At 37.4% G+C, this 25230-nt stretch overlaps 1 protein-coding gene across 2 annotated transcripts in view; it reads right to left on the bottom strand.

Moving 5' to 3' along the window:
* The window catches only part of SLC25A21 (solute carrier family 25 member 21), a 255415-nt gene that overhangs the window by 56235 nt on the left and 173950 nt on the right, over positions 1 to 25230 (bottom strand). For both annotated transcript variants that reach the window (XM_056346955.1, XM_056346956.1), the window contains one exon: positions 12189 to 12272. In XM_056346955.1, the coding sequence (XP_056202930.1) occupies positions 12189 to 12272 (84 nt within the window). Of the gene's footprint in view, positions 1 to 12188; positions 12273 to 25230 lie in introns of those variants that run through there.

Raw genomic sequence — 25230 nt, 5'->3', positions numbered from 1 at the left:
AAAGCATGGGAATTGATCTTGCATTCGTAACTGAAGCCAATGCTTCTGTTAGAGTTGCTGCCCCACATGCTACACGAAAGCTTCAGAAATTTACTCTGAAGTGCCTGCCGGCTTACTGGGAAAGAAGCTTTCTACGATGCATAGACAGAATGCAACAGTACGGTTTATCTGTGCTTATATGCATGCATTCCTGTAAGGAAATGCAGCGTGTTATACATGCACTACACTTGATGTAGACATTTTTAAAATTAAATAAAATTATTTTATTGCGTTAAAGTTTATCACTATTTATAAAGAACCACAGCAGGCTGTAAGTAAAGTTGCATAAGCAAAGAATGTAAAAACTAAAAAACCAGCTTCATATGTATTTAGATTTGTATTTTATCTCAAGAGGTAAAAAGCAAAACAGGCAAAATAAACAATTTATTTTTCACAGTTTGATTCTCAGAGTCATATGGAACGCAATGTGGCCTGAAATGTGAGTTAGCATTACATGGAAATACACTCCTCTAAAATATTTCCTTATGTGGTGCTAAATCCTCTTTTTACCTTGTTTTATTTAAGATGTATTCCATGGAAAATCTACATAACTGTCAAATATTCATAGCTATTTACACTGCCTTTTTATTTCAAGTGGGTGCATTGCTTTAGATGAACAGTTTTTCCTCCATGGTCAAGCATAGATATTCTCAGCATCTAGCTTACCAAATTTCTTTCAGAATGTGAAGCATGACATACAGGAAAAGTTCAACTTGGTTAAAGAATACTGCAAAGAGGGGTTGGTAACAGTGTTAGAGATGAACGATCAGCAGTTCCTGCTGCAACGGCAGCTCTACGACTCAACAAAAAGAAGCCTGTCAGGTAAAGATTTCCAAGAAAGATGTATTTTATAAGTTTCTTATTTAATGCTATTAATTTTTCAACATTAAGAAAGAAACAAAAGTAATTTATTAGGAAAAAAAATTGAGGATACCTATATTTTCAGAGTACGTCATAATACAAAGTTGTTCGCAAAAATATTACAAGTAACATACAATTAACCTACCCTGGAAACAAGAAAGAGATTTTTTCTATTCTAATAGATAGACGTCTTGCTACACCTTTGTAATTTACAGTTAAGATAATGAGCAAATATATATCATGTAAAGCTCAATTATTTCTGGAGTGAAAATATTTTATCACTGAATGCAGTAGTTTAATTTGCATAGGATCTTCATCTGCATTTTTTAGAGATTTAAAAAATTTAGTAGCTCAAATTGACCAGAATTATATATAAACAGCTAAGGACTATAGAAATAAAAAAGGATTGGCATAAAAGAGACAAAGCTGTGTTTTCAGATGTAACCAGTGAAGAAAATGAAAATTAGAAGAGGTAAAGAAATGCAGATTCGAGAGAGGTATAATAGTGTCATTTTTAAATAAGTGAGAATTATAGTCTAAGAAATACGCTAAAGGTATGTTGTCTGATTAGTTAGGTCAAAACACGAAAAAATCAAGGAGGATTTTTTTCTCTTAAGTGCTTCAAACTACAACTTACAAAGTTCTATTTTAAAAAGAAAGCTTTTGACCTAAACCACTGTTGCTCATTTTCACGTGCATACTTCCTACAACTTAAATAAAAATGCTTTACTTTGCATTTTATGTTGTCTGCCAGGTATTTCCTGTGAACATCCCATCTAAAATCTCTTGGTTCTGGTAACTAATGTCTGTAAAGAAAACCCTGGCAAAACTGTAGTTATGAGCTTCCCGAGCAGCCATTTTAAACAGAAAGCTGGTTTCGTTGTGTTGACAATCACATTTTAAACTGATTCCTTCCAGATGAAAAGATGCTTTTTCAAACAATGTAATAAAAGTGTAAAGTCAGCTGTTCTAAGGACATAAAAGTGATTTATCTGTTCTCTGGTCACTGTTTTTTCCCTTGATACAGTGGAATTTTTCTTTTAAAGAATAGGTTAAAAATTAGTGCCTACTAGAAGCCCAAATTACAGAGAAGTAAATAACAACTTGCCTTTTAATGAAACACAACACATAATTTCAATTAATTTTGCATCTCATGATGCATCCACTGTTGCATTTATGGAATGCTAAACATTAATGGCTAGATTTCCGTAACAGATAAATAGTTCATTCTGACAGCTGACTATTGACAATGTCATCATCAGATTTCAGAGCTATTACCTTTGATAAGAAAGAGGTTTCAGACAGATGTCAGATCCTTTTATCTGCCTGCAGCTGGGCATGACAGCTTTGCACTAGCTCAGATTTGAGCGATTTCCCACCCCTCCATCAGGGCTAGAATCAGTTTCTCACATTTTAAATACAGGTTTCAATTCCAGAGACTCTGATGGCACTATATATATGCCATTTCAGAACAAGCAAGTTGTGTAGGGGCATATCCCCAAAAAGCAGCATGACCCAAAAGTATGCCTTAAGCTTAATTTAGCCACTTAGCCTTAACAGCAATTCATGAAACCCTTGTTCAGAGGACATGCAGCCCTGGCTGTGACTAATTTTGGAGGGGGTCTTGGCTCCTGACCTGAAAGCTTCTTGCTAGCTGAAAATTTTCATATAGCCCTGGGTGAGCCGAGGAAGTCCTGGAGAAGGGCAACACGTACGGCACACGGTGTATGGGCTCTTCACAGCTTTCTGACTCTAGATGGCTCCTGGCTCAGCCGCTGGGCTGCCCGCAGCACACTCCTCCGCTCCACGCAGCGGGGCTGCACCTGGGGTGCGGCAGGTTTCGGGGCTCAGATGTGGCACCACATCACAGCCTGAACTAGAGCCAATGGTGTTGGGCAGAAACATCCCCGTCAGGGCCCCAGGTGTAAACCTCTGCTTGGAGCACCGGGGAATGTTGCTAACACGGCTGTGAAATACTGCAGCCCCTCACTAAGCCAATTACCAAAGCGAGAGAAATTCGTGGCCATTATCCTGGGCTACCAAATTGGGCAGATACGTTCTTCACATTCAGAGAACGTAAACACATGCGGAGAATCTGACGATTATGTTGATCTATTTAAACAAGATATTTGAAACCAACAGGAACCTAATGTGGTAAAATGATAAATATTCTTAAACGTTAAAATCATAAGGACTAAAAATTTAAGTTCTGCTGATCTTTCACTAACTAGAGTAGATAGATAAAAATGGATTGTAAACAATTCTTGTAGGTATCTCTTACTAAGGTATGAGCATCTTATAATGCAGTCATCTGATTCCAAACTAAGGTCTGTAGGAGCTAGCGCTGTAAATACTAATACTATAATGAGTTCTATTTATATTAGTATAATGCTCAATATACATATAGATACTCAAGAAATCTTAAATTTAAGATCAAAACAATCCAAGCATGAAAATAGTTGAAACTTAAAAGAAATAAAACATGGACCTTTAAACAGATACTTACCCAATGTAAATGGGTGTACCTCCAGTAGGCCGTAGCTAACAGTTATGACTAATGCCAGTTAAGGTCTGGCCTGTTTACTTCTAAGGTGCTTATAAGATTTACATGATTTTGTTGTGTTTTGTTCCTATGGGAAATAATCAGCATGTGTTTCATCTTTAAAGCATACGATTCTGAGAAGTGATTATCTTTTTAAAAGAGTGTTCTTGTTTACTGTGTTGCCATATATACCAGATCAAATTTTGCAAGCAAAATGTGGATCCATCAGTAATAAAAATGTGGTTAGCCCAACGCTACCCTTAGTTACACCAGTACAACCTCATTGTATTTCAGAGCTACGCACATAAAACTGGGAATAGAAGTTTTTCACATTCCAGAGCCATTTCTTATGTTTTCAAGTGTTAACATATGAAGATGGGGGGAGGGAACCTCCAGTCAGGAACAGAGAATTTCTGTCTGAAGGGGATGATGAAAACCTCATGACAGTAACATCAGTGTAAATATTGCTATCTAGAGACGGCATAGTCCACTGATTGGGGCACTAGCTTTGCAGTCAGGATGTCCAGCTTCAGGCTTAAAACTGCCACTACCTCCATGTCTGTGCTTGGACAAACTACTTCACAAAACGGATTGCTGAATAAGTCCTCAGGCCCCTTCTGAATTAGGAGCCTGTATCAAAGAATGCAATTTTATGTCCAACACACATGTTCCTCAGAGCTTTGATATTAACATGCTACCATGGGGCAAACAAATGACATGGTATCTGGCTTCTCAATGAGAACCACTTGTGTGCATGCTCCAGTCCAGATCTGCTTGACACCCTGGCACTTTACACCTCAGCATCCCCATCTGTACATTTAGGTAATGGTACGTCCTGCTTCTATGAAGTGTTTTGAGACCTATAGGTTAAAAGAACTAGTATCATCTTTGTTTCATGACTGACTATTGTTGCAAAAGCATCTAGTCACTCAAGACTGTTAGCAAAATTTCACTGGATTATGAACTGCTTAATTTTCATATACTTAGAGACGAAGAGAATGCATGAACTTTTTACAGACAGACATGCATACACATATGTATATGCATTTTAAAATGTAACGAGGCATCAGAATTTCCTGAGATTTTTGCTGTCTTTATTGGAAGTGAGACAAAATTGAATTATCAAATGTGAATGTTTATTTACAAAAGAAAGCAGAATGCACATCACCTTCATACAGGTACACCAAATATGTCTCCTTTGTGGCCATATTTGATCTAAAAACTTGTGAGCATAATATAAATCACAATCTAAAAGTAAACTATCCAGAAATTCTGTCAGTCAAATTTTCAGCCTTCCTCTTCTCTAACCTTGAAAGCAGTCTTAATGACGATTTTACTCAAGGCTGTACCATCATTTAAATTTTATGTCTCAGCACCCATTTTGAGGAAGAACAAAAATGATGATTTTAAGACACAAGTCCAAACAAACTATAGATAAACAAATGGAACTGAAAACATGTAAGACCAGATATTGTGCGTAGGTCTATGCAGAGTAAGAAATGGGGTAAAGTGAGAGTAAGTGGCACAAGAACAGGGAAAGCAGATCTATTACTCTTCATATATATGTAATGGATTATGGAGAGGGAACTCTTGTTAATTACCCAGAAGAAATTCAGAAGTTCTTTTATCATGGGGCACCTAAAGCCTATGCTAAGGCATTTTTTTCCTTCCACTGCAGGTCTGGGAGCTCCATTCCCCACAGGGCTATGTGAATCCTGTCTCCCAAACTGCAGAGGCAGGAGGGTGCTTGCTGAGGACTGTTGCAGTGCCCCTACAGAAGGACTGACTGTCAGAGCCAGGTCTCAACCAATAGAAAAAATATCAAAGCAAATGGAATTGCTCACTTCCCAAAGTAAATGGAAGATTAAACAGTTGATAATTTTAATTGTGTACTATAAGAATGTGCCACATCCCTGCCTAAATTTTGCAAGCTCATGCTCCCTGAAAATATATAAATATTACTTTTTCTAATGCTGAGCATTTTTTCCTTAAAGATATGCAAAGTAAGCACAAGGGTTCAAAAATTCAGCTCAAAGACTTCAATTTTTACCCACAAAAGCCAACAGATTTCACACAGGTTCACAGTTTAAGCCAATGCACTGTCCTTCACAATTTCAGTTCAAGTTCTCAATTCAGCAAGGTGTTATAAAGCTTAATTGACACTTGTCATTTGTGCTGGTTTTGGCTGGGATAGAGTTAATTTTCTTCATAGTAGCTAGTGTGAGCTGTGGTTTTGGTTTGTGCTGAAAACAGTGTTGATAACACAGGGATATTTTAGCTATTGTTGAGCAGTGCTTATACAGCATCAAGGCTTTTTCTACTCCTCACCACATCCCACCAGGCGAGGTAGTGCACAAGATGCTGGGAGGTGACACAGCTGGGACAGCTGACCCCAGTGACCAAAGGGATATCCCACACCATGTATATAACGTCATGCTCAGCATATAAAGCTGGAGGAAGAAGCAGGAAGCGGGGGACATTTGGAGTGATGGCGTTTGGCTTCCCAAGTAACTGTTATGGATGAAAAAACCTTGCTTTCCTGGATATGGCCAAACACTTGCCTGCTGATGGGAAGTAGTGAATGAATTCCTTGTTTTGCTTTGCTTGTGTGCACGCCTTTTGCTTCACCTATTAAACTGTCTTTGTCTCAACACACGAGTTTTCTCACTTTTATTCTTCCAATTCTCTCCCGCATCCCACTGAGGGGGAGTGAGCGAGTGGTTGTGCTGGGCTTAGCTGCTGGCTGGAGTTAAACCACAGCAACATTTCAGATGATATTCTTCCCCCCCCCCCCCCCCCCTTTTTTTTTTTTTTTTAACAAAGTCTGCAATAGACACAATAGTATGTGCCTTGGCAGGAAGATGCCAATGGAGTGTAATGTGACCAACAGAATAATTCTACAATGTGTGGGATAAAGAGAAGAAAAATTAGCAATATGCTATGGACAACGGGGATGCATCAGGATAGATACACACACACACTTTGATACCGTAGTGCCCTTTTTTGCATCTTTAGTCTCATTTTAGCAAGGTTTGTACAAGTATTATAAGTTTGTAAGTGTAAGGAAGGCTGGTAGGACTAGAAAAGAGATAGATCTGTGTATATATATTTCTGAAGTACAAGTGCTAGCAGACCTTCCTCAGCGTTCAGGTGGAAGTTAGTGTTCCTGTAGTGGGGGCAAAAGAGAAAAGGTGGCTATATTTCAGTTTGCAAGATCACAGTCTCTGAAACTGGTAGGGCAGGTGGGTCTCTAGTAAGAAACAAGATTCTTGAAAGTAGCAAGCAAGCATGGGTCCAGGTTCACTTCTGCTTCTCCTGGTACTTAGAATTCTGGCAAATTAGAAACCTGGCAATTTAGGTATTCTGGCAAACAAGAAACCAAAGGGTGGGGCACATAGCTGTTTGGGGGGAAATAGCATCTTAATCTACCACTTCTGCTTGCCTCAGAGCACTTAAAGCAGAGCCTGGTCTTTTGATACCACGGGAATTTATGCCTCCAGTAAGTGGAAATGAATCTCCACTTCATAACTGCTTGTTGGGAAAATGGATTTTTGGCATGACGGACCATGTCACACTTCCCTGGTCAGCAATTTCATTGAAGGATTCAGGTGCAGGGTAGCCAAGTATTTGTATCTTGTATAACACTTATTTGGCAGCCTTTTGATAGGTCTCCTCAGCCCAGCTGGAAGAGTACACATCCAGCTGGGCCCCAGGAACGGGCGGTGATGATTGCTGGTGAGTGCCAGAGGCCGGTGCTTGCCTGCAGGGCTGGCAATCCTGCAAGTCTCCTTCCCTGACCTGCTGGCAATTAGAAGCAGAAGAGCATCATCTGCAGCCAGCTGGGAGAGCCAGGCCCCAGGAGCACTGCTGTAGTCTCTCAAGCACTTGTTACCGCAACAGGCAGTTGATGGATAGAGGGAAGACAAAGGAGAGTGCTAGGAAATTGATTAATTGATGAATGATCACTGATATCAGGTAAACCAGGAACCCTCCAGCTTCTTCATGTTTGCTCACAACTCTGCACTCATCCAGCTCCTGCTCAGTCTTGGCTGTTCTCCCACCTACTCCACCCATAGCTGACAAGTTTTGAAGTTTTGTGCAGCTTTATAAGCTAATCCCACTAATGTATGAGTCAGGGTGTCGCTTATTTAAAAAAAAGGTGTGTGGTCGTACAGACAAATATAGGTACAAGAGAGTGGTTCGGTGGTGCTGAGAGCAAGACAGGAATAGTTATAAAGCTATTGGGCTCTGTAAACACGGAGGTAATTACTCCTTCCCAAACCAAATTCCACAAAAATAACCCAATAACTTAGAAGTAATGAAGCTCAAATGATCACTGACAGTTGTGTTTTGCACTTTCCCAGGACCGTCTAGTTCTAAGAAAGGCTAGCAACACTTTAAACTGAAACTTACTGAAGGCTGAGTTATAAATCTGGAAACCAGGACACTACTACCCTTTCTATTTCAGGCGAATTAACCAATGAATGTGAAAGTAACAGGTTTCTTGACTGTGTGCCTACCAAAAAAGTCAACTGCGACCCAGAACATTTACTGTTAAAATTATGAGCTCATGAAAATCCAAGTTTATAAGAACAAAGTTGTTTACAGACTCGAAATAACAGCATTCGTCATTTTAATGCTGTAACTCCAAATTAAGACAGTGCAGATGGGCATAATTTTCCATTCTCAATATGAGACACAACACCATGTGTCTTTAATATAAATGCAACATATACATTCAGCTAGACCGTTTATTCTTGCATTTCATATTCCAACCTAAGTCATTATCAAAGAAAAAGCGAGTGAAAACAAATGCAGTGAAGATGATGATGATACAAAAATCAGTCATTTAACATAATCTAACCTCTTACTTGTAGGATCTAAAAACAACAAAAAGTTTTCTCTATTAATGGTTTCAGTTAATCCTGTATCCAAACATTTTCCCCAATAAACATCAGATTATTTTTATGTTGGCTATAAAGCTGTCACTCCTCAATAAACAGATATGCTCCTGGTGGGTTTACCTCTGCTGTCAAAGTTCTGTCAATTCATGCACCATCTCGTAAGCGAAACCAGAGAACCTCGGACGCACAGTTCCTAGTGAATCCAGCTGAGCAGCGGTTGCTCACCACCTGAGAGATTCGTGCCGCTGCAGCCCCCGTGCAATTGGCAGCAACTGGATGCTCCCAACACAAGTTCACAAAAGCCCTGAAGTTAATACTCCTGCATCCCTTTAATAGAAAGCTATGTGACCTTTAATGCTCTGCTCGACCGAACCTTCCTTTAGTGAGTCTCAATTAAATTTTATGTTTTGTGGCTCCCATTTTCTTGTAAGACAAGAAAAGAGTTCAAGGGATGGATCCTTCTTTGAAGAACTTAATTCCCTGTGAAGAAAATTTATTTCCATCTAAAGAGCCGCTCAAAGGTTGGGGGAAGGGAGCTTTTGTAGGGCTTTTTTTTCCTGTGTTTTTTTTGGTTAAGAAATTTCTAGTATTTTGTGAAGATAAAGCAGTCTTCAGAATCTTTGAAAAGGACAGTGTTCTATTAGTGGTTAGACTGGAAATATTTCCTCTGTCCCTTTCATTATAATGAGAAGAAAATCAGAGGGATGGTTAAAGAAATCCTGGCCATTATTTGTGATGAAGCAGCTTTCCATGAAATCATCAGATTGCTACTGTGATACTGTAGTATAATGTAATATTGGTTAATTTTCTGTACAAAGCATTGCAGCAAATGAACTATTTGCATATGTATTCATAAAAATATGTACTTCCTAGGCTGATTCTACATACTTAACCTCAACATAACAAGGAAAAAAATTAAGGCATTAGGAACTGTCTTGTCTGAACTGGGCTCTGATATTCTAGCCCACTGTAGTTGCTACTATTAAAAGTATAAGTGTGCATAAGGTGCATAAACACCATTCCCAAGTGTAAACATTTTCAGGAGCAGGCCATTAGTAACGTTTCCTTTCCCACTATGTTCCTTTATTTAATTAGGTTTTTTTGTAGTCAACATACATTCACATATGCCAGTAGGGAATTCTTGGTGTTGGAGAAAGATGGCGAGACTCTTTATAGACAGTGCACACAGAATTAGATATTTCAGAAAATCAGTCTAAAAATGCCACACAATGGGAATATTTCATATTGGCCAATATGACATAAACATGGGGCATTAATGAACTTCTTATACCCTTCTCGCAGATTTACACCTCTGAATCCAAACACCTCATAAACTGGCTTTGTTTGCTCGATATCTAAATGTGAAGCTCTTTCTCAGTGCTCACTTCTGCATTTTTTGTGGTCACCCAAGGAGGATGTTATCAGGATTCAAGGTTTTCACTAATTAAAATACTTCATAGTCATCTCTCTCACTTCCCTCACGTGTGATAATCACCATGCTCCAGAAACTGGACAACTTGTGCAGATGGGGATGCAACTCATGAAGTCAAACAGGTTTTTCAGGATTAGTTGATTACTTTTTGTTATTTTTAGCCCAAATGTAAGATTATAATGTATCTGAGATTCTTCATCTCCTTTTTTCCTAGTACTTACTACTGATGAATGTTTAAATGTGACCTTCTGCCTCTGTCTTAACTTTCTGGAGAAAAAAAGGTATCCATAGATTTTGCTTTTTGTTTAGATCAGTATTGACTGCTTTTGCAGCAGGCAAGTAAAACTTTGCATTAGCTCTAGCCTGACAGGAAATTAGTGCAATCCACTGCTAAACTGTGATTTAAATCTATAATAATTTCATGTAATAGTCTTCTTTTCCTGCTTACAGAGTCATGCCTTGATACAAACATAAAAAAAATATTCTGGTTTGGTTCTAGTATTAGGGCACAAGCATTCAACAGAAAAAAACCCAACCCACAACCCAACAGCCTTCACCTCTCCTTTCTGCAGTTCATTCACAGATGACTGCTGTGCTCAGACCCTCCTTCATCGTTTCTCCACAGTCAGTTTATGCGTGTTAGGCAGCACACTATCTGAACACTGGGAAGATACTAATGGAGTCAGATCCGTAGAACGAGTGACAGCTATGTCTCTGAGAAGCATTTGAAAAGCATAACATGTAAAACAATTGAAACACGGAGTATTTTTTTCCTTTCTCCCCCTCCCTCAAATAGTAAGTGAACTACATTTTGCATGGTGCATTGAAGTTTGCAGTGTCCTGCTACTATTTTATACATGTGGGTTGTACAAATATCCAGTTGCACAATATAATCATACAGGTAATAAAACAAGACACTAAAATAAATTAACTTGGAAGTTGTCTCTCGATTTAGACTCATTCTTGAAATTTCTACCTATTCTTAATTTTACATTTTGTGACTCATTTAACCGAATAAAAACACTAGTGAATTGGGCTGAGATAAATAGCATTTTCATACTCATTTACTTAAATATTAAAACTAGCTCTGTATTCAAAAACAGATTGATATGACTGTAAATATTAATACTTTCCTATTGTGAAAACATAGTTTTCTTTTAAGAAGCAATAAAAATTAACACATACTCGGCTTAGAAAACCCCAGAAGCCACAAATTATCATTTTTGTGAAATCTTTTTAGCTTTTAAGCTTTTTAATGTCTTGTAATGACAATGCACATTAGTCTTTCATCAAAAATGAATTTACCATGGATAAGGGCAAATGTGCCAACTTCCTTTCTCAACACCTTAATAAACTTCTCTACATTTCCCTTCTTTAGCATTTCAAACCATTCAGTTTTATATCTACATACTTATGTAGTGTTGCTTAGCTAAACCTCACTGCGAGAAATACAACTGGTCTAGTTTGAGCATTTTCACTGCTTGTCTCACCTCTGTTTTTCCAGTACAGCTTGTGGACACAAGATGTCTGCACCTCACTGCACATATGCTGCCTCCATACATGATAGCTATGCCATTGTATTAAAGAACATTTATATAATGTTCCATTTTGATAAATATATGATTTAAAAATGGGTTGCTATTGTATTTACAAAGTTCTTATGGAAAGCCTGCCAGTTACTCAAAACTGGGATTTACTAATTAGTTACCTTCATTAAAGGCTAGCTCCTGAAGAGCTCCTGTGGATAACAGGCTTAAGTATATGATCAGTCCCATTACCCTCACTGGCTTTAACTGGACTGCTCATAAAATTAAGAGTGTATTTAAATGCCTTTCTGGATCAGAACCCAAGTCTCTCAGAGGAGCTCAGGCTCAAACCAGTGGTACCTTCTGAAGCCAGTATGATTCAGGTGATTGAAGACCATAAATCCTTTTCCATATTCTGTCAAAATGAAAAGCTGTGGAATTTCGCTCATGCAGGTCCTGGAAACGTTGTCTCCCATAGCTAACTGGGAATCAATTCATCAGAGCTTGGAAACAAGTACTTCACTGAACTGGTGATGGCTCAGGCTGAGCTAGTTCAGAAAACCAGGACAAGAAGACACAAGTGCCTAGGTACCGTGGTGCACTGATGCAGCCATCCTGCTCCAGTACTGAAGCAGTGTTTGCCCTGACATCTCTACACAGCTGTGCATTCTGGTCTTGAAACACACTCTAATAGCAAAATTTGGTATTGTGAGTGTAAGCAATGCTAAGACTTTTCAAATTGTGCTTGTTATGCAAGACTACACGTTTGCCAAATTCTGGCAATCGCAAAAAAGGGTGGAATGTAAAGAGGATCTAATGTCTGGAAAATGGGTGATTAAAAAAGGTCACATAAAATTGACAATTATAAAAACATATACTCTTACCCTTCTCGTTGGAAAATAGTCCTAAAACAGTCCCCCAGGCTCTTGTAACTGGTTGGATCAGTTTTCCCTCTTTGAATTTGGAACCTAAAAAAAATACAATTTACATCACAGCATGAGAAGTCAGGGATTTTAAGTCACTTTTAACTTTCCAATTATTACATAAAAGGAGTTTTAAAGGTTTTTTAACATATCTGATTCATTATTATATACTGTTCCTGATATACTTATTAACGCTGTTTTCATAGAAGCTGTTAAACTAAGGAAAAATAGAACTTTAGTAGTAACTTTTTTTGTAGTTTATGGAGCTCACAGTATAGCTATCACCTTTGACATTTACACCTCTTTCTAGTTGTTTGAAAAATAAGCTGTTAACCCTATGCCTGATTCAAAGCCCATTGAAACTAATGGGATTCTTTGAGTCAAACCCTGTTTTTGAAAATCTGAAATGGAATATTATCATGTGTTTCACTATGAAATGAATCCACTGTACAGTTTCTTTCTTTTTATATCTGACAAAATTACAACAAAAATCAAATAGAGACATGACCATAAATTAGAGCACCATTTGATTTTCATAATTTAACAACAAGATGTACAATAAAAGCAAGCAATGAACTATTTTAATTAAAATTTTTTTTCCTCTATTCATATTTTGATAACAATAAAGATTTCAACAGGAAGCTTGTGGCTTTGAAAGGAAAATCAAGATTATGATTTAAGATTGTAAACACCTTATTACTTATGATTCATGGATAGCAACAGTGAGTTTAAGAAACTATATTATTTTACTAAGTATCTCAGTTAGATTACCTGTTTCTTGCAGTTTTAAGACTGCAACCGACACATTCAGCTAATTAGTTTGGAGAAATTATGAATACAATTTTAGCAATAAAACTTCTTTTGCTAGTTTAAACTAATTACTAAATAGCACTAAAAAAATATAATAGAATATTGTTGTTAGCAGTTAGCAATTCCAGTCTACAACAGCTCTCTATCAGGCAACTGCTAAGTTGGCTTTAACACTAAGTACAATAAGAATTCTACAAAACAAATAGCATTCAACAGTTTCAAGGAATAACTGACATTATAGTCAAGTGTCATATGCCAAAGTTATGTTGCTGTTCTGAGAAACATCTATTCTTATTCTAATCATGATACTGAATCTCATTAACATGTAAAAATGAAGGTATTTTTAACTCTGTTAAACAGCAATGTTCTCCTCTCTCCGAACAGAATTCAGTAGGGTCAAATCAAGGTTTGAATTGCGGCAAAAGGCATTCATTGTTTTGAACATCACTATTTCCTAAGCTGTTCTGTGCTAACACAGCTAACATTTTATTCACTTTGAGGAAAAAATTTCCAGTGATGTAATACAATTCTTTGGGCAATTATGAAGGCAAGCCCACACCTTTTTTGAAAATAGTTAGAAGGAAACACTGAGCCCCTCCATAGTCCTAATAAAAGTAGTTCAGGCACATCTGGGATCTCTATCTGGGGTAACCTCTTTTATTAGGACGAGAACTTGCTGCCAAGTTGGCAGAGAGGAGAATGCTATTCAATAGGCTTAGACTCAAATAAGAGCTGATGCGTAACATTTTGTCTGAAAAGAACCCTTGGGAATGCTAATAGTTGAAAAAAATGCCTCAATGCCATGACACAAACTCCAACAGTAATATCAGCTACAGAAGCTTTCACATTGTGGCAATCAAGCAATCAAAATTATAACAGAAAGCAGATTTTATGCACATTTTAATGTATTTAAGACTTGATTATTTATACCTTTGAGCTCAAAATCAAAAATGGCTTTCTTTTGATTAAAGAAATCTTGTAAAAAATTCACCTGAAACTAACTTTTTTCAAGTATTAAAAAAAGAAAGAAAGCATTCTTAACTCAAATTCTCTTCCTCAAGTTTCAAGATTTGGCCAGTTTGTAAACTCAGAATAAAGCATCACTATTTCTAAAACATCCTCTGAATAATGCACCTTCCCTCTTGTTCAAGCTGCAAAATGCTCAAGCACATCCTAGTAGCATGTGTATAAGGTTCCCCACTGTCATGCACGCACAACTGTTTGTAGAACTGGAGCTTTAATCCCAGACTCACTATAGATCTTAACAACATGGTGAACATACTTATATAATTTCATTTTACAGTTAACACAGTGTTGACTTTTCAACTAAATTTAAAAGATTCAATAAAAATACATCTTTGATAGCAATAATAATGAAAAACATAGCATAAGAAATACAATAACACCATATGTAATTTACATGGATCAGATGAAGGATAACTTCTTGCTAAAGCAGTTAAATAAGGTTTACATTAATTTCAGGTTTTTGTTTTAATGTAGATAAGACCTTAGTATTAAATGAGTCCGTTTGTAACACTGAGTCGCACAAATAACATATTCCTTCCTTTAGGGTTTTTGGATCCATTCCTTCCCTAGTAAATCTTTTTTATAGCTTTAACAGTGATCCTAAAATACATGCCAATTATGTGCTTCAGCCTAGATCCGCGAATTGAGTTCTTTGATTCAGAATTGCTTGCCTCAATAAAATAATGTGTAACTTTTTAATGAACTAGCTAATTGATCACAAGCACTTGTTATAAGAAGCTCAGGGAAGAGCTAAAAAAATGTATGTTTGTTTTTCTGGTGGCAGCAGCAGCGGCAGCCTGTATTAGTAATCTTAATAATACCGAAGATCGAAAGTATTCACTTTAAAAAAAAAACTGGCCTGTTTTTAATGATTATTTAGAGGAATGAACACAGCTGGGGGATACATAGTGACTTTCACTGCTTCAAATCCACTCCTTTCTAAAAAGCATTATAAACCCACTGAATTTCATGCATTTTTGGAAGCTGGATGCCTGCCTTGTTATGTTATCAGCTTTGTTAGAACAAAAAAGATAAATTCTCCTATAAATACGATCAAAGCATTAACTACTGATCTATTTTATTGTTTTGAAGTCTGAAAAGAAGAATATGCAGGCAGCATCCAAAGACACACTGAACAGACATACGGGCAGGACTGGGATGAATGACCCGCTACTCACTACCAGCACACAGCAAGCGTTAGGAGTCACTGGACACTCCAGCACGTTATGGGTTTACCAAGACCTTTATCACTCTAAAAATGACCATCAGGCTAACTTTCCTCCCCTCTCGTTTTCCTGCTTGGTTTTCTGGCCAGAAAGCTGTGGTACTGAGCACCCCACACTGGGAATGCTCCCAGAGCTGTGGGAGGCACTTTGGTCCCCAGGTTACTTCTTGCTACCTGGGACTGCCCCGGCACCTACTGCCAGCCCTCTGGGCTCCTCCTCGCAGTTCACACCTCTGGCTCCCGTGCCATGGGGACCTCCCAATCTCCCTTTCGGGGCTGTAGAAGCAGCCCACAGAGCTTGGTCTTTTATGCCCCCTTTGACTGAACAGTACCTTTGCAGTAGCTTTCTTTCATACAAAAGTGTTCTGATATTGTTTAAGAAGAGAACGTCAGTGTCCTTCCCTGTTCACCCCCCAGAAGACACATGGGTGGGATCTCAAAAAGTGGAAATCATGTAAAATCATTTGAGGTTTTGGGGTCTGTTCAAAAGGCAGTATCTTCACTGAAAACCTTGCATGACTTAAACCCATGAAAATATTTTAACTTATCCACACTAATCTGCACTACAACTAGTACTCGTGAAATGAATAAACCTTGATAGCATGAGAGAGTGCATTTTTCATGCTTATAACAGTCCTTGATCAATAACTCTCAGTGGGCTCGGCCTGAAATTGCACAATGCAGAAGTTGCTTGAGTCCTTTCATCAGTTCTCCGAACCACTACCATTTAACATGTGGTACTTCATGTTGTGGAGCAATGACCCTACATAAACAGACATATCTGTTTCCAATGCCTAACTTACAGTTCTTGTTGGTTTTAAAATAGCCAGTATTTTATTCCGAGTTTCAGAAAATCCCTGGTCCGCAGGATGCTTTCCTCCCCCCCTTCCTATTGCAAAAATCCTCCAAGCAGTCTTTTCTGACACAATCAATATCTATATTGGAGAAGCAGAAGTGTGTGCTTTCTGGTTTTTTTTTTTTTCTTTCTCTCTCCTATCAGTTGTTACGGTTTTTTTGTTCATGCTTACTGAACATCTCATCAAAGTTGTCTTGTGGATGTCTGCAACCACAGTATTCAGCTATTTAGTGTTTAAAGTCTGTTCACCACAATGTTACCTAGCAATCCTCCCCCTTTTATTTACTGATGTGTGCTGGAGAAAGATTTCCAATTAATGCTGAAATTGGTTTGGTATCTTAAAATCTAAAAGGAAGAAACTAGTATTTTCATACCTAGATGCAAGTAGATAGTGAGCAGTTAAATCCCAGCTATGTAGGACAACCGCAACGTGATGTGAAGACTAGACTTACCAAATTCTTGCTACTGGGTTTGCAAAGACTATACCCTCATATGTAAATTCTAGATTTTCTTCCTGCTTTTATGCAGTGCTGCTGACTAGTTCCTCAACCACAAAGTTCAGTGGGAAAGAAAACCATTGACTCAGAGAACCAAGCTTTATACCGTGTTACAGTGCTTGCCAATGAGTGGCAGTCTTAGCTGTATTTTCACGTCTTACTAGGATCCTACCATATGTCCTACTCTATTTTTAATAAAGATCCTAGCATTTCCCTCCATGATTGGGACTTACACAGTCCCAAAGCAAATAATCTCAGGTACTGAGGTGTTTAGATACTGTAAAGAAAAGAAGAGAGTTAAGTAGCATAACAAAACAAATTATCTGTGCAATGTTAAATGTTAAACAACTTTTAAATAAATGTACAGACTTTGGAAAACAGAAAACAACATTTATAGTTTTTCTCCACTTTCAGTATTTCCCACGATTCCAGGCACTCCTAGCTGTGGTTACCCCTACCATTGTAAGTTGATAAAAATGTATAGTCTGAAGCTTTATATAAACATACATTATTTAACAGTTCACATGCTTGTAATAAAAATAACTTCATTATAATTTAAAAAGATTTTGATTTGCTAACTTAAACATTTATTCAGGTGTTACTACTAGTTAGTGCTATCTACCAATGCTTAGATTTCATGCAAACTTTTGCACTGCAAAAAGGACCTTGATAATATTTCACTTTTTGGCTCATGTTCTTTGAGTTGCTTATGTTACTTACAGGATAATAACTAAACTGAGAGTATAATTCTGTCACTTATTTTAACAGTAAATCATAAAAGCTGTTGAAGAACTGAATATTAGATTTCAAAACAAAACCCCTAATTATATTAAGCCAAAGATATAAATTTTGCTAGTGCAGCAGTCATATTTTAAGTATTATAGTATTGCTGTAGTGATTATTTAACTGCAAAACCCATATAAGTATACAGTAAAGTGGTAACAGAGAACAGGCAAAGAACAGCACCTATTCCAATCATTCTCCATAGTCGATACAGATTTGCCTCCAACTAATCACAGAATTTTTCATACAGTTCATATTTACTTCACAAGTAATAAACCAGAATCATGGGTAGAGGCATTACCAAAAAATATTTGGTTTCAATATTTCAAAATTCATCTAAATGAATTCCACTTTGTTGGAATTAATGATATTTTTGGTTTATTTACCTCTATGATTCTTGGAGGAACATGGGTTTTTTTGAAGAAGAAACAAATGAATAGTAATAATGGAAATAATTGTAAGGATATCCTGCAAACTCAAAATTCTCTGTAGAGATTACTTTTGTGTGAGTTAGAACATCCAGGTATGATGGCCAAATAAAAAATTACAAAACACAAACTGATGAATTCTCCCATTTACCAAAGCATTTATCAAACACCACAACTCCTAAACTCTTTAATTCCACACCTGACCTGACCTCTGCCTTATTGCAATCTTGATCTGTTGTTCTGTCCTCTCCCTATTTGCTTAGTTATCCAGCAATTTGTACTTTGTCTCAGAAAAAAATCTCAGAAACTGCCATGAAATATATAAGTAGGTCAAAAGGAGCAAACATTACCAGTGGATGAGAAAGCAGCAAACACGTACATCTGAATAAGGAGTGCATTCACAGTAAAGGTTAGAGCTATATCAACAGAGACTTAACAATTTATGGCAGAATTTAGATGGAACATATTGGCTATTCTGATCAAAATCTGAACCCACTAAGATCACCATCAGTTGCCACCTCCCTTTAGGTTACCTAAAGCAATTTATCTAAACCCTCATAAAACAATTGGTCTAAACTCTTTCAGCCTCCGCGATGAGAATTTCCCATGCGCGGCTTAATCTGAACTTACAATTGTTTGAAAATATTTTCCCTGAATTAACTGAATCACTGAATAGAGAAACAGGAAAGTCCTAAGCATGACAGAACTCTTGGTCAGTTCTCTGAATACCAGTCTTATTCTTAGACCAGATAAAATTACACTAATCAGAAAAAGAACTTCATCTTCCCTGTACTTTTATAGATTACTTTCTGCTATCTCTTTGCTTTTGTATTCAAGCTAAGCGGCACATCATTCCATCAAAAATATCAGAGGGAAAAAGCAAGCAGTACTATATATACCAAGAGTGTAATAAAGTGCTTTAGAAATGAAAGCTGTATTTTGCCAGCTACTAATGAAGAACTATTCTACTTTTTTCCCCTGCAGTAATTTTTCCATTATGTGCATGGGACAAACATACAGTAGCTACAATGTCAGAAAGTTTTCCTTTACATGTAGTTTTAGAAGAGAATATTTAGTAAAAAGAAACTTGACCAGAAGCAGGTCAAATTAACCCATGTAACTGTTTCATGTAAATCTATTCTGGTAATTTTGCTAATGAATAGCAAAAACAACTAGTCATAGCAGTTACATACAAATTATTTAATGCCTTCCCGAGAAAGATATACAGCAGAAACTAAGTTCAAACTATAAGTATTTTGAATAATTTAATTCCATCAATGAATGTGTCTGTAGAGAGGGAGTTCAAAACAACAACAACAAAATTAGTGAAAACTACCATTTTTTTATTCCACTCTCTAAATGGTTCAGGGAAACATGCATACTCATAGCTATGATGTTGTGCATGTTCCCTTTATTTCAAGGATGAAAATAATGGAAACTCTTGGATGTTTCATAGCAAAGTGAAACAATGGGATGAGACTCGGAGCTGATGTCCTCCCCTGCTACTGCACAGGCACAGCAAGTGTTTGCTATGGTCAGCCCCCAGCCTCCAAGCCCTAGCACGCTCTTGTGTTCCTGGGCTCCCAGCTACAATGGGCAGCTGTGGGCTTCTACGAGCTCCTTGCAAAGTAGCAGCCTTTCCTCTCAGTTATGGACCTGCAAACAGCACACATTTTTATTGTTCTTTAGAAATTGCTCTAACGTTCTTCTGGGTGGAAAAACCTATCTACAAGCCCTGCCAGAGCAGGAACGGCTCTGCCAGCCTCTCTGCCAGTGTTGTGGATACCTCGAAGGCACAATTCTGTCCTTGAAAATTTGCTTTGGCTGCCTGGATACGTTTTCTGAGCACAACTTGAGATGACAACAATGATCATAAAGGAGCAGCTATATCTGGAAGATCACACAATATTTTGTGTGAAAGATCATGCAGTATGTGTGATCTTAACAATCGTATGGAGGTAAGATTGGTTAGGAAGTGCCGACTACAAAAACAATAGGCAAAATTAAACACTGCTTGATTTTTTTGTCTACACCTTCTTGTATGTAAAACACTTAGTTATGCTGATGAAAGAATCTGCAGAAACAAGTAATGGCAAAAACAGCATTTATTTTTTTTACAGCGATAGTTTATTTCTAAAACCTCTTGTAACCTCCATTTCCTAAGTAAAAACAACCCCCCCAAACTCTATGGGTTTTTTTGCCCCTTATCTAAACTGGACAAATCATTGATAATGGCACCATAAGGAATAATTTTGCATTGTCAGAGATGATGGAGTTATTTTTATGATTTTAAATATGAGTAAGTCACTCGTGGCCTAATACATCAACAGAAGAAGTCTGGTTTTCATTAGTTTTGGATAAAGTCTTGTATGTTTTCCTTCAAAATAGCTTATAGAGAAACAACAGACAGTGATGAGGAATATAAACTAATGACTAGAAGAGATTTCACAAGAAATCAGATATTGGATTATATTATACGAAGGCCCCAGTATCCAGTCTCAATTCAGGGAAAAATGAGAATGTGGTTTGGCTGATTTCAGTGTGCAACATGTGCTGCTTAAAAATGGTCCAGTTTCTTATCTCAGTTTAACTTCTATTACAAAAACATATATCCTCTCTTGACCTCTCTGCTGGGCTGGATGGACCTTTAGTCTACCACTGTAGAGCCATTCTTGTGTCCTGTGATATTACTGTGATCTATGAATCCATTACCGAGTCTCTGCAAGTTAAAACCTTTGAAAAGTTTAAATATAAGTATGGAAATTTTACCTATCATTTAAATGATACTGGATTAGAGGAATAATTTTGCTGCCTTTAAAAAGTAAGGGTATTCTCTATTACTTAAAAAAGATGTAAAGGCAAACCTTAATCCAGCTTTGTAAAATAAAACATTTATCTGATAAGTAACAGAAAGGCTTCAAATGAATAATTACTCTTGGTTATTACTGGACAATACCTGAAATACAAGCAGTACGCATTGTTCTAAGCCCCTTCCACTTTTGGAAAATGTAATTAAGATCTATATCCCACAGGAAAAAATCACTTTTTTCTTCAACAATTCCTATAAAAAGGGCCAAGTACTCGTACATAGCTTTCCCAACAAAGCTTTGATTTCAGTGTCCCCTATGGTAATCACACACAGCACTTTTCTTTCTGAGAAGGCAGGAAAATCCTTGTGGCTTTCTGGCAAGATTCTGGGGGAGGATTTTTTGGAAGGTTGTTCAATACTTTTCAGTATTCGTTAGCATTTAAAGTTCTTTGATGAGATCAATCCCATCACAGCTTTGTGTATTCAGATTTTCTTTTTTTTGTATTAAAATGATTTAGCACCAAAAATTTGCAAACCACAACGAAATATACATTACACTTACTCCCTACGGTCAAAGTAGGAAAGATAACCAAAAATATCTTTTCTCCCGAAGGAAAGAAATGGTCAAATAAAGAAATCCAAATTCAGTTTCAGTGGAAAATAGCCAAAATCCAATTGCAAGTTGCTGAAAGAAGTATTAGTTTTGAGTGCTCACCCAACCTCCTATGCTTGTGCTGGAAAATATTTAAAAGGGAAACAATTTCATTAATATATTGTGGCTGAGATTTTTAAAATACTGGAAGGGATACAACCAGACTTACTCTACCGACAAGTACAGCTAAATAAATACTCTGCATTTGAAAGCCTTAACTCACATGCCCTGTCTTATTAACAGACAAACCGTTTTAAATGACTAATAGCTAATATGCATAACATGGACGTTACCTGCTATGCATATGCTGCTTCCATGTAAAAATGACTTTTTTTCTATTAAACTGTATGGCTAAGTGACAGAAAATGTACACCCTTAAAGCAGCATTACCTTTTGAAATGAAACTAGTAAAACAAGGAAATTCTGAGTTAAGGACTGAAACTCAACTCTTACCCACCCAGCTGTGCCCCAATATTACAGCTTATATGGAATTCATTATCAGCCAGTGCTGAGCGACCTCAGCAATTCTTAACATACAGTAGGGCATAACAAGGCAAGTTAAGGATGAAATTTCTTCTGAAGCACTATGACTTTCTCTGCTGTGGTGACTTAAAGTAAAACTAGTAAAATACTGGAATGCTCTTGCTTTCTGTGATACAATTTATCCGAGATGGTGCCCTTCTCTCTGTAAAAAGGAAAACAAAAAAGTAATCCCACGGCTTTAAGGAAAGTTTGCTGTGTGTTGAAATGGTAGCTCACCAGTGTCTCTCAGTCCACAGATATCAGCAAATGTTTCTGTAACATAAAATTTATCCTAGGAAGTGAATTCAAAGTGTACCTTTGACACTTGGGAATATACCCTATTAATTCACCATATGAAGATATTACAAGAATAAAGAAGATGAGTTCTCACAAATTCAATGTAATGGAAAAACAGCAGGTATTTTCAGACTTCAGTAGACTTACTTTTCTTTTTCTAATAACTCTTATACTACTAATAGTTAACAAAAAATAATGTCAACCAAAAGTCAGGAGAATCTTGAATGCTGGTTGTACGCTGGGGTCAGAAGACTAATTTTGAGTATCCAAAACTGTGAATCACAGTTGCTACAAAGTGGTCAGAATACTTTTTTTTCACAGAACTAAAAAGCCCCACCCAAGGAGATTTTATTTCTTATTTGTAAATACATTTTGAAAACTACCGAAGTTCAACTTTAAGTACTTTATGGCCCAGTTTTAAACACCAGAAAGTAAGACAATGCTGTAATGGAAACACTAACAGGCTCTTGACAACAGCCATGCAAGGCTGCACCTTTATATCACAACACAGTCTCCCAGCTGAAAAAACTCACTGGTTACCCGGGATAGTGTGGAAAAAAAATCGCTGTTATTTTAGGAAAGACAGTTGCTTGAAAATTGGCATAAAGTGGTGAAAATTAAAAAGGAAGGTTTTTTTCCCCAAACTCAACCTAACTAGTCCATAAAGTAACGCACAAATCATTCATTATAATGAGTCATAACAATGATTTGTGATCTTCCAAGTTTTCATTTTATGCCCCTCTGTTTTTCCTTAAAGACAGGAGGATAGACAAAGACTGGAAACTTTGGGTCATATGGATCACGGCACCACTGCTATGTCTGGAATTTTCTTATAAATATCCTATTGCTCTGAGGTTCATAGGCCTGACTGAAACAGCAGGGACGATCTCATTTGTACTTTTATAGTTGTAGAGGGATTTGCAAGAGTTAACGCAATTTTCCATAATATTTCTTACCGACTTCAGGAATAAAGGGAGAGTTCCCTTTTTAATCAGTATCTGAAACATTGTTAAATTTAAAGAAAAACAGGACTTCTTTCAGATTTAACAAGGCTTTTCCAAGTGCTGATAATTTTAAAGGTACAAAGCAAGGCAACTTTTGAAAAAGAGTGAGCATTTGTGAATCACAGGCAGTACAGTAGTCTGGAGGATATGCTTCTCAGCAGATTTTACTGCTTGTTTGCAGCCTCGTGCCTTTTAAAGATTGTTTTTCCAAAAAGAAATGGTAAAGGACTCCTTTTGATTTCATGAAAATCTTCGAATCAAGGAAGTATCTTCAGATTCTGTTACTGTGATGTCTATCTCGGAAAACAAACTGCTTCGCTAACCCCCAGTTGGAAGCTAGAAAAACTCCTTTCATTTTGTACAGTCACAGAAGTCTTTTAAAGGCATTTTGCTCACATTCTTCTCCAGGCAGGCAGGCAGACTATGCTAACATGGCCGATCTGACTCAGTTATTGAGACCAAGGACTAAAAAACAGGCAGAAGAAAAGGCAGTTCTGATGTTGCCATGCAGTATTTCTCAGGGATGACTGCTGTTTCCTTACCAATTTCAGTACCCCTTCCCTACACCCACTTAGTCAAGTCTTCATAGTGCTACATGGACTCAGAAATAAAACTACCTGAATTATCAAATTATTGAATGCCTACTGATAAATAAAGTGGGCTTGTTGAAAAATGACTTGGAAAAAGCTTATATAGTTGATAGGCAATTGCTGTATATTATACATAAGGAGTAGGATTATGCCTTTGTTAGTCCATAAACTGCTATTTTTTGTCTAATGTCAAACTGAGCGAGAGTGCAATAAATAAAACCCTAAGCGTACAACATGTAGGCATGCCACTTCCCTCCCTCTCAGCACATGTGCTAGCTGACGGGAGAAGCAACTATACGGCTAGCTCTGCGGAAGAACAGCATAATTTATCTTCTTCCTATGTTATGCTGTTCTTCCAAAGAGCTAGCCATATAGTGTGTGCTACTGGTTTGCTATGTGACATAACGCTGGCAGCAGGTTTAGCTGCTCCACTGTGGGTCTAACCTTTGTACAATCTAGTCTGTGCAAGTAAACAGGAATCCAGTGATCCCCAGGTTCCAACTTTCCCTGCTATGGAGCCTGAAAGGTGCCCAGACTAAAGCATGAGAAGAACTTACTGTACTTAAATGTTGCAGAGTACATTGGTATTATCCTTGTTAAACATCTACAGCTTGTCCCACTTGCGGCCTGAACCCCTCCCAAGAATAAAGCTGACCTTAAAGGTCTGCAGAAAGGAATCTCCAGTTTCATTACATACAGGGGAGAGTTTTTAACCTTTTTCTGTTTCAAGACTCTCTTGAAAATACAAACAGCCATCCTGTCTACCAGCTAAGAGACTTATCACCTGCCAATTTATTAGAGGTCATTTATTAGAGGTCACAAGATGCCAACTTGTCATTGGAACTGGCAGCAGAAACCGCAACCTCACAATCGACAAACACTGCGGCTTTTGTTGCAAGAAGTTTGCACTATGAGCCTGTGGTCTTGGATAAGGGCAAATGGGGAAGTCAGTTACAGGGGAATGTGATATACGTATGGGGAGTGAGCGTAATTATGAAAATAGGAGGGAAAGAGGAGTGTGGTCCTGAGGAAACACTATATACTGAGCAGATGAAAAACCTTGAGGCAGTCATCTGCCAAAATATGAGCACTGCCTCTGCTCCTTCCTGGTCATCTCTAACACCTATATCCAAGCACTGCAATTCTACAGCTTTCCCTTCTCTCTACTACCGCATTGAAAGGATAGTGATAATGTAGATGTAAATGATATGTGAATTACTAGATGGTATTCATTTACTGTACCGGCCTGTATCAAATTATAATGCTTAAATCCATCAGCTTCCATTAACAATAAAAGCAGTCTAAAAATACATTAGAAACCTATATTTTAACTTTATATGAGGTACTTCTGTAGGACTTTCTATCCCAAGCAATAAATATTACAAAAAAGTATGTTGTTTCCAGAGGTTTCCTAGACTTATACCACATCTCATCTCTAATATCAAGTGGCATCTTTAACAAGTCTTAAAGTTTTTTTTAGGATCGAAGACACTCCTCTGCTCAC

Source organism: Falco biarmicus, chromosome 7, assembly GCF_023638135.1.
Source record: "Falco biarmicus isolate bFalBia1 chromosome 7, bFalBia1.pri, whole genome shotgun sequence".
NCBI classification, from domain to species: domain Eukaryota; kingdom Metazoa; phylum Chordata; class Aves; order Falconiformes; family Falconidae; genus Falco; species Falco biarmicus.
Note: the sequence above shows the minus strand (reverse complement) of the source record. Positions and strands in the feature narration are given on the sequence as shown.